Source organism: Peromyscus californicus, unplaced genomic scaffold (assembly GCF_007827085.1).
Source record: "Peromyscus californicus insignis strain IS unplaced genomic scaffold, ASM782708v3 Scaffold_3__1_contigs__length_106647218, whole genome shotgun sequence".
Classification (NCBI taxonomy): Eukaryota; Metazoa; Chordata; class Mammalia; order Rodentia; family Cricetidae; genus Peromyscus; species Peromyscus californicus.
In genome coordinates, this window is record NW_026294551.1 from 6,874,871 (window position 1) to 6,884,249 (window position 9,379).

The 9,379-nt window shown below is 52.7% G+C and overlaps 2 protein-coding genes across 9 annotated transcripts in view; one reads left to right on the forward strand and one right to left on the reverse strand.

Moving 5' to 3' along the window:
• The window catches only part of Mif4gd (MIF4G domain containing), a 12,042-nt gene extending 6,045 nt beyond the window's left edge, over nucleotides 1-5,997 (forward strand). The window contains exons 1-6 of one of the 6 annotated variants that reach the window (XM_052758971.1): nucleotides 843-954; nucleotides 1,725-1,856; nucleotides 4,235-4,344; nucleotides 4,497-4,652; nucleotides 4,769-4,861; nucleotides 5,310-5,997. In XM_052758971.1, the coding sequence (XP_052614931.1) occupies nucleotides 1,775-1,856; nucleotides 4,235-4,344; nucleotides 4,497-4,652; nucleotides 4,769-4,861; nucleotides 5,310-5,537 (669 nt within the window). In that variant the 5' untranslated portion in view covers nucleotides 843-954; nucleotides 1,725-1,774 and the 3' untranslated portion in view covers nucleotides 5,538-5,997. Of the gene's footprint in view, nucleotides 1-842; nucleotides 964-1,242; nucleotides 1,409-1,724; nucleotides 1,857-2,985; nucleotides 4,345-4,496; nucleotides 4,653-4,768; nucleotides 4,862-5,309 lie in introns of those variants that run through there. The other 5 variants (XM_052758972.1, XM_052758973.1, XM_052758976.1 and 2 more) reach the window with 5 other exon arrangements.
• A 308-nt stretch (nucleotides 5,998-6,305) lies between these two features.
• Mrps7 (mitochondrial ribosomal protein S7) lies at nucleotides 6,306-9,364 on the reverse strand. Of its 3 annotated transcripts, none has more exons than XM_052758977.1 (5): nucleotides 9,156-9,364; nucleotides 8,460-8,651; nucleotides 8,290-8,353; nucleotides 7,552-7,719; nucleotides 6,306-6,771 (listed from the first exon to the last, which is right to left on the reverse strand). In XM_052758977.1, exons 1-5 carry the CDS (start codon nucleotides 9,236-9,238, stop codon nucleotides 6,550-6,552), a joined length of 729 nt encoding a protein of 242 aa, XP_052614937.1. In that variant the 5' UTR covers nucleotides 9,239-9,364; the 3' UTR covers nucleotides 6,306-6,549. The 3 variants fall into 3 exon arrangements, with proteins under 3 accessions (XP_052614937.1, XP_052614938.1, XP_052614939.1); XM_052758978.1 differs by lacking the exon at nucleotides 9,156-9,364 and adding an exon at nucleotides 8,968-9,140; XM_052758979.1 differs by lacking the exon at nucleotides 9,156-9,364 and adding an exon at nucleotides 8,995-9,139.
• Nucleotides 9,365-9,379: the final 15 nt, after the last annotated feature.

The following is a 9,379-nucleotide window of genomic DNA, read 5'->3' on the forward strand; positions in this document are numbered from 1 at the left end:
CATGGAGCACAGGAACAGCCTTCAGAGCCCGACAGACTGAAGAGCCTGCCAGGCAGCTCAGTTGGTCGAGTCTCTTCAAGTCCACTTGACCGATCTTGAGAGTATTCTGGGCAGTCCAGCTCGTCGCTGCTGCTTCCACACAGCTGTGCCGACCCAAGCCTTTTTCAGGCAGCTTGGCATGGGTGCGTCTCAGCAGTCCTCACTGCTTCTATAGCCTTAGTAGGGAGGGGCTTCCAGGAGCCTTGGAGTTGTCCTCCCTAGAACATCCGGTATCCCCTCTCCCCCAGCCCCCGCCCCGGGTGTTTCGAGCCAGGCAGGGTTTATTTCTCCTCCTCTCAGACGTCCCATCTTAACGTGGAGGCTTTAGAATAGGCTGTCTGGGTGTTTTAGTTTGCTTTTTTATGAAGTAAATTCCATGAGAACATTGCCCTGCCCTCCGGAGTATCTTTGCTGCCACAGAGGAGAGTTCTCTTTTGTACCTATTACCATGAGTGTTGTGACAACTCTTAAAACAGGCGCGAGCTTTGGCTCCTGGTCTCCTGAGGGGTAGGGAAGCCACAGTGTTGCTCCCCAATGCCCCCCAGGAAAGACCCAGGGCCCTTTCTCTCGGACTGCCCCTTTGATTTAAAACTTATTTTGCCCCAGTGGCAGAGGAGGGAGTTGCCAGGATGTGCCCCAGCCCTTACACACCCTCTGCTGTAACCAACCGAACCCCAGATGACGGTGCCCAGCCATCTGCGATTGACCCGCCCCTCCTCCCGGGCAGGCCACGCCTTCCCGAGGCTCCTCCCACCCCGCACGGCCCGAGTCTCCGACCCAGTTCACCTGAACCCCACAAGGGACATGGTGACCCTGGCGGGGGGTACGACCTGGGAAGACCAAGGGCTTCATGCTGAACCGAGAGCAAGTCCGGCCGAGCACTCGAGGGCCTCTGCGGTCAGAAACAAGGCGGAGGTACGCCCGGTGAGCAGGGGACAGGGGCTGGTGAGCGCTCGGCGCGGCGGTGTCGGTGTCGCAGATGTCGGGTGCGAATTTGTCTCCGCGCCAAGCCGGGGAGCCGCCCGGGGCGGAGGCGAAGGCAAAGGCGAGCCGTGGCCGGCAGGCGGCGCCAGCGAGCAGCTCCGGCGCCTCCCTGGCAGATGAGCTCAGCTTCCGCGCGGTACCACGGCGGGCGCGCGCTGCGCAGCCCCGGAGGAGCGAGCGCCCTCCCACGCAGGCTAGTCCGAGCCCAACGGCTGCAGGGGTGGGTTTTGTAGGCTGGAAAGGACTGGCAAAGGTTGGGGAGAAGGGCTCGAAACTCTGCTGGTGTCGGGATCTGCGGCTTGGACAACACCGGCAAAGGAACTGAGCCAGAATTCTCCATGCTGGATAATTTGGGCGAGTCTGACATTTACCTCTCCGCTACCCAGTTCAGTATATGCTCCCTTAAATTTACCCTGACACTGACTGATAACCCAGATCCTGCTGCGACCGTAGCTGAATTCCCGCTTCATTCCTCATATTTAGTAGCAGGAGGCTGGGTTTCCTTAAGCTGAGCTGCAGGTGCCTACCTGATGCTCAAGTGTCAGAAGCCAAGTTTGGTAGACGGTAACCAACCACTGCAGGCGACAGAAAGTCCTGTTACACCTGTCCCAAGCCCTGGCCTGCCCCACCCATTACCTACAGGACTAGAATCCGGAGCTCTGCAATTCTCACTTGAAGCTTCTTCTATCTCTGCTTCTCAGGTGCTGGCATTAGTTTCAGGCCAGTGAAAAGCTGCTGGGGCTAGACCGTCATGGGAGAGGCCAGTAGAGATGAGTATAAGATCCAGTCTTTTGATGCAGAAACACAGCAGCTGCTGAAGACCGCACTCAAAGGTGAGCCGACCAGCCCTTCTACTTGGGCAAGAGCTGCAGAGGGCCTGAGTCCCAGAGCCAGGCAATGCCCAGCCTTCCCGTGGCTCCTGAGAATAAGTCACAAACTAACTCTTCAACTGGAAGACAAGCTACTTCTAGGCCATTATTTTTTAGATGAATCACAGAGTCCTGTCTAAGATCATAAAGCCTTTAAGTACCCTTGAGAGAGAACACAGTCTTCCCTTTAAAGCCTTTGCATTCATTCGGTGCAGTCAGCTCCCTTGGACGTTCAGAGCTGCCTGCCTGGGGACAGAGGTGGGAGAATCAGCTTGCTAGAAGAGATATGTAATTGCCTGGCCCCATGCCCTTGCATTGTAACACTCAGGACAGAAGTCTGACTTAACAATTAGCATTGGCCGTCATGTGCCAAGCTAAACCCGTTGGGGAAGCATCTGCACAGAGCTCATGTCTGGGGCCTCTGTGTTTTGAGAACACTTGGAGCCACATGATGGTACACAACTGTAATCCAAGCAGATTACAGAGGCAAGAGGATTAGCACATATTTAAGGCCAACCTGCTCTATAGAGAGAGTGCCTGGGGGAGGAGAAATGGCCCAGCAGTTTAGAGCACTGGATGTGAGGCAGGCATGGTGGCGCACTCCTTTAATCCCAGCACTGGGGAGGCAGAGGCGGGAGGATCTCTGAGTTCCAGGCTGGTGTGGTCACTTACACAGTGAATTTCAAGATAGTCAGGGCTACATAGTGACCCAGTCACACACCAAAAACAAAACCCAAAACCTAAAGAGCACTTGCAGAGGACCCAGAGTGACTCACAATCATTGGTAACTGAGCTCCCGGGATCCGATGCCTTCTAAACTCCTCCGGTTCCAGGCAAACACGTGGTGTGCATACATATGCAGACAAAATATTCATACACATAAAATGAGTGAACCTAAAAAAATTGCATGATGAGCTGTATAGGCCAGACAGGGCTATTAAACAGCGAAATTAGACTGTCTCAAAAGACCAAAAAAAAAAAGTTGTAGAAGTCTTGGCATTCAGTATACATTCTTCAACCTACTGCCAAGAAAATAAAACATGTATCCCAAGAAACTATATTTGTACTTTGATCTTTTTTTTTTTTTTTTTTTTTTTGGTTTTTTCGAGACAGGGTTTCTCTGTGTAGCTTTGCGCCTTTCCTGGAACTCGCTTTGGAGACCAGGCTGGCCTCGAACTCACAGAGATCCGCCTGGCTCTGCCTCCTGAGTGCTGGGATTAAAGGCGTGTGCCACCAGCGCCCGGCGTACTTTGGTCTCTTAATCATTTATTTATTTTTATTTAATTCTATTATTTGGCACAGAAGCTCTCAGTGTAGCCCTGGCTAGCCTACAGCTCACTATGTAGGCCAAGGTGGCCTCAAACTCAGGTCAGCATGCCTCCTGAGTGCTAGGATTAAAGGTGAGTGCCACACCTGGCAGTATACAATTAAATTTTTTTAAGATTTAGTTTATTTATATGTATAACTACTTGTACCAACATATGCAGTGCTTGTGAAGGCAAAAGAGGGTGTCTGGTCCTCCGGAGCCGGAGTTACAGGCAGCTGTGAACAACCCAGTGTGGGAGCTGGGAATCGAACCTGGGTCCTCTGCAAAAGCAAGTTCTCTTAACTACTGAGACATGGCTTCAACTCCCCTGTTTCCTGATTGGGTAACGAGGGTCCTACGTGCGAGCTGCCCTGCGCAGGGTTACAAGCAACTTCTTGGAGACTGTTTTCATTGGTGTGGTTGCTTTGTGTCCAGCCTTTGGCTTTACACACAGTGGACAGGCAGAGTGCTCATCCCTAAATTACACCCTTTACACCTCCAACTTTGATTTTTTTTTTCTAGACGGGATCTCACTATGTAGCTCTGGCTGACCTGGAACTTGCTCTGTAGACCAGGTTGGCCTGTCTTGCCTCTCAAGCCCTAGAATTATAGGTGTTCACCACTCAACCCAGCTTTCTTTTTTTGAGAGAGGGTCTCATGTAGTTCAGGCTTTCCTGGAACTCTGCATGTAGCCAAGGGTAACCCTTACCTCTAGATCCTTCTTGTTTCTACCTCCTGAGTGCCGTCTGGCTGGTTTTCCCTTCCTCTTTTAAGCATGTGATGGGGGTGCTCTGTTGCAAACATCTCAGGTCTTTGGGTGTTGTGGTACAAGACTTTAATCCAGTACTCAGGAAGCAGAGGCAGGCAAATCTCTGTGGGTCTGAGGCCTGGTCTACATCGAGTGTTCCAGGCCAGCCAAAGCTACATGGTGAGACCCTCTCTCAAAGAAAAACAGAAGCCACCTTCAATCCTCAGCAGATGGAGGCAAGTGTGATCACGCAGGCAGCTCTAGACTCCCCTCCTGTCTCTACCCCAGATCCAGGTGCTGTGGACTTGGAGAAAGTGGCCAATGTGATTGTGGACCATTCTCTGCAGGACTGTGTGTTCAGCAAGGAAGCAGGACGGATGTGCTACGCCATCATCCAGGTTGGGGGTGCTGGCAGAGAGGGAGCTGCCTTGAGGATGGCACCTCAGGATCAGGCACAAGCTGGCCAGCAGAAGACACAGGAGTTTATAGACAAAGGCTAGGGCGGGTGGAGTGGCCAGTGCCCTGCTTACCACCTTCTCCTGGCTCACAGGCAGAGAGTAAGCAAGCAGGCCAGAGTGTCTTCCGTCGTGGGCTCCTTGACAGGCTCCAGCGGGAGTATCAGGCCCGGGAGCAGCTTCGAGCCCGCTCCCTGCAGAGCTGGGTCTGCTATGTCACCTTCATCTGCAACATCTTTGACTACTTGAGGGTGAGGCAAGGGCAGTCACCCTGTGCTGCCGTGATGGCCTGTGTCCCAAGGCCAAGGCTGGATTGCTCCCCCTGGTCACTAATGCTACCTCCCTGCACCTGTTGCTCTCCCCACAGGTGAACAACATGCCCATGATGGCCCTGGTCAACCCTGTCTATGACTGTCTCTTCCAGCTGGCCCAGCCTGAGAGTCTAAGTAGGGAAGAGGAGGTGAGTGGCCATTCAGCCACAGGCTGTGGAGGGCATGTTGGTGTGGAGTCCCGGTCCCGTCCATGGAGGCTCCTCGGGTGCCTAGTAGGGGCATTTAAGGCCTGTAGCAAGTACAAGACAAACTAGTGTCTGGAATTTATCCAGAACACACAGTAGCAAGGCTGCCCAGGAGGAACCAACCTATGCTAGGAGTGGCAAGAGCTGTGGCCAGCTGTGGGCAGCTGGCCCAGAAACCAGCTCTTGAGTCAGGCAGTGAGTAGGGTTAAGCAACATTTGGAGTCAGGCCCGAGTTCGGCCTGGTCAGGTGTTCTGGGAAAGTCTCTGTGGTAAGATGTGGGCAATACCCCATTGTCAGAATGAAGCAAGGAGCCACCACACAGGGCAAGCATGGGACTCAGCAGGTGCTGGTCCTCCTTGTGGCTGACCAGGCTTCCCACTGCCCCTGCAGGTTGACTGTCTGGTACTGCAACTGCACCGGGTTGGGGAGCAGCTGGAGAAGATGAATGGGCAGCGCATGGATGAGCTCTTTGTCCTGATCCGGGATGGCTTCCTGCTCCCAATAGGCCTCAGCTCCCTGGCCCGGCTGCTGCTGCTGGAGATCATTGAGTTCCGGGCAGCTGGCTGGAAAACCACTCCTGCTGCCCATAAGTATTATTACAGTGAGGTTTCTGACTGAGCTAGGCTCCACATGTCGATGGCTATGCACACCTTCCTGTGACCTTCCTTTCCAGTTGGCCTCGTAGACCTTTCCAGACTCACCTTCCCTCGCTCTGGAGTTGTGGAGAAATCGAACAGACCTGGTCTTCCTCCAAGTCCTTTCAGCTTCTTTCTCCCACTTCTTCCTGGGCCAGGCAGGGAAGGCAACTCCTAACAACCACTGAGCTGTGAACCACTGCTGCAATAATACCTTGGTGCCTCAGTTTCCCCATCTGTAAAATGGGCAATCACAGCCATTGGTGGGATGCTTTGGGATGTTAAGGGCAGAAAGAGTACAAATTACAAGAGAAGTAGAGTGTTTTATACATTTTGTACAAAGACTACTGTGGAGATAAGCCTGTGTACTCCAGTCAGTTTTCATGAGTGACAGTGTCTCACCAGGTTGGAGGGGTTTCTAATAAATCTTTTCTGAAACCAAACTGCTTCATTTCGTAACAGCCAAAGGTGTACCCCAAGCTAATTGGACCTGAGTTTCTTGGAGGAAATCTCTAAGGAGACATGTTCTGCCTTAATGAGGTAGTAGGGTAGGGCAACCAGTTTGATTACGGGGCAACACATGCTCCTTCTGAGACCCTGAGTCTTACTCTGTGAGGGGAGCTGCACCCTCAATTTGTACCCACCCAACTTCTAGCCACATGCAAGAATCAAGAAGGGCTTCATAGGATCTAATATTGCATTACAAAAGGCCCTCTCCATCCTTAAATCCCTTCCAGAACTTTCCAGTAACTCGAAGTCATTTATTACTTTATTAGTAGTAGTAGTATATGTACAGACATTTTCCCTGCATGTATGTCTGAGTACTATGTACATTCCTGGTGCCCACAGTGGTCAGAAAAGATGCCAAGTTCTCTGGAACCAGAGTTACAGAAGGTTAGTGAGCCACCAAGTGGGTACTGGGAATCGAACTCTGGACCTCTGGAAGAGCAGCCATCTGTCCAGCCCCTCAGGTGTCTCCCACCCCTCCGTGCCCACTACCACCAGCGGTAGTGGGCCAGGGCACGGTTGGCCTCCGCCATCTTGTGCATGTTGTGCTTCCTCTTGATCACGGGACCCCTGTTATGAAAAGCCTCCAGCAGCTCGTCTGACAGCTTCTCCGGCAGCAGCGTCCGCCGTGGCTTATTCTCTCGGCACTCTGTGATCATCCACTTCATGGCCAGGAAGCGGCGCCGGCGGTCAGTTAGAGGTACGGGGACCTGGGTGAGGAGACGGGCTCCAGCTGGGACGGGGCTGGCTGTGAGGGCCGCCACCTCCTAGAAGCTACCACGTACTGTCTTAGAGTAGTCCTGGGATGGGGCCCAAGACAGAAACCCGTCTCTTCTCGGCTTTCTCGAGTGACATCAGTGAAGAAGAAACAGTCACTTGGTGAATTCAGTCAGCACTTTCCTTCCTAAGGAAAAGTTCTGCCAAGTCGACACAAGACCAGTTGGGACAGTCCTGCTACCTGAGGCAGGCTGGCTACTTCAGACCAAGGGTGCCTAAAAACACGACCTTCTGTACAAGAACCATTTTCCTGGCTCCCAGTGCAGACCAGGTACTATGCCACACTAAAGATACAGACAGGGGGAAAAAAATCCCCGAGTCTTGGGCGTTGCTACTAAAGGAGAAAACAACCTAACGCAATAATATAAAGTAAATATGCTTTGATAGGGATGGCTAGTTCAGTTCAATAATGATGGTCAGGGGTCAAGTTCTATTCTAGATACCGGCACATAAACACTCCTTTCCCAAGTGTAGCGTAGGCTACACACAGAACACTGGATAATGGGGAGGAAGTGGGCTCCCAAAGACGTTACTGAGTTACTCTGTTCTCTGTCCTTCCACCTTCTGCCTGTGGTTTTTACACTCTGGGCCTCAGATGAGTAGATCCTGACAGTGCCCAGTCTCTAGGGGTTATTATACATGGCCCAACTCTGGGCCCTCATTCCCCGATCAGTTTCACATGTGGGCTGCCCTGCTTTTTACTGCCCACTCACCTGGTAGAAATGGCCTCCTTTGAGGATAGACATCAGCCCAATCACAGGTTCACAGTTTTTCAGTGCCTGGTGGAAGATCCTGTAGGGGTTACGTTCAATGGTGGCCTGTTCCTCTGCAGAGGCAGCACGGTACTTCTCAAACTGTTTCCTCTTCACAGCTTCCAGAGTCTGCAAAGAGAGGGAAGAGGCTGCTCAGGCCCCTAAGAATTTGGCCAGTTCAGCTGGGAGTGGTGTTGCATGCCAGCGACTGAACTTGGGAGGTGGAGGCCGGAAGACCAAGAATTCAAAGTTATCCTCAGGTATATAGCACGGTCCAGGCTAGACTGCTCCATGAGACTGTCTTTCAAAGAAACTAAAAAGAGTTTAAGCACCTGCTGCTTTGCTAGACTGACACAAAGAACAGGTGAGAACTACCCCACCCACCCCACCCCACCCCACCCCCCAGCCAGGGTTTCTCTGTGTAGTCCTGGAATTAGCTCTGTAGACCAGGCTGGCCTTGAATTCACAGAGATCTGTCTGCCTTGCCTTGTCTCTCTGCCTTTTCAGTGCTGGAATCCAAGACCTCTCCAGTAATGGGATTTAAGGTGGGCGCCTCCATTCCCAGCTCTCAGAAATAAATTTTAGTGATAAAGAAACCCATTCTCTAGTTTTGAAGCTAAGGTGAAGAAACCAGACACAGTACAAAGGCAGCCCAGGGGAAAGAGAGAAAAGCAAAGAGGATTCTAGACACTGCCTTACCTGGGCCATGAGGGATCTGGCCAGTACTTTGTTGCCGTCTTTCATTATCATGTTGGTGAATTTGCTTCAAGGAGAAAAACATATTTAGCTTTCCAAGGCTGCGTTACAGAACCTTGCACAGAAACCTTCCCTGGGGTAATCCCAGCCCATGAAGCGCGTTTCCACCTCACCTGATGACAGGGTCTGCAAACACCGAGCTGGTCGAGGTTGCGGCGGCGGCTTTGATGAGCTGGGTTCTCTTGAGCTCCTGGTCATATTTCTCCTCTTCGGTGAGTTCCACCACAGGTTTGCGGTAATATTCCTTGTCAATCAAGGGATCCCTGAATTCAGGGGCATAGCGGCTGCACCTCACCTGAATTATCCTGGGAGTGGGAAGAGGAGGAAGCAGATGAGAACTCCACAAATGAATCTGTGACTCGACAAATGAACAAGCTTGACTTAACAATGAGCCCGTCTGCCATCACGCTGACGAGGGGCAGTACCACTGGGACCGCAGGCTAAACCTCCCAGCAGCAGTTCTGACTCCCGTCCCAAGAGGTAGGAAGCCCTCTCCGGAATCGGCCATTTAAACTTCCTCCTCTGCAAACACGACTAAGCTCTCCCTCAACCGCCGAGGAAATCCCAGTTCTAAGGTCTCTAGCAGGGCCGCATTTCGGCTCGGCTTAGGATCAACCCAACCTGTCAGGCAAGGGGCAAGCCGCTGACCCCACACTGGCCCGTTGAACGCTTGACTCAACCATCTCGGGCCGCCGAGCAGTGCGCTCTCGCCCCAGGACTCAGCGCGGCTTGTCTCTGGCTCCTTTCCTTTCCCCAGGTCCTCCCGTAAAGGCCTGCGCGGCGGTGCCAGCTACCCGTTGCCGTCTCACCCTGGAAGGTTCCACACAGCAAGCCTCACGCCCAAGGCCAGCCCGGACCACCGGCGCGCTGCCTGCAGTGCGGGGGCAGCCATCTTGGCCCGCTAAAGGACCCCAGAGGACGGTCCACAGCGCGCCTGAGTGAGTGACAGAACACGGATGAGAAATTGCACAGTTTATTCAAGAGTGGGTTTTACGTCAGAGTTTCCCTCCGAGGAAGAAGCAAGAAAATACGC

Bases quoted from the DNA above. Each gene is read 5' to 3' on its own strand.
- Mrps7 (XM_052758977.1), bottom strand. From the start codon at position 9,238: ATGGCTGCCCCCGCACTGCAGGCAGCGCGCCGGTGGTCCGGGCTGGCC. The intron at 8,354-8,459 runs GTGAGGTGGAAA...TTCTCCTTGAAG, and splicing joins TTTGCAGACCCTGTCATCAG to CAAATTCACCAACATGATAA. The intron at 7,720-8,289 runs GTAAGGCAGTGT...CTCTCTTTGCAG, and splicing joins CCAGATCCCTCATGGCCCAG to ACTCTGGAAGCTGTGAAGAG.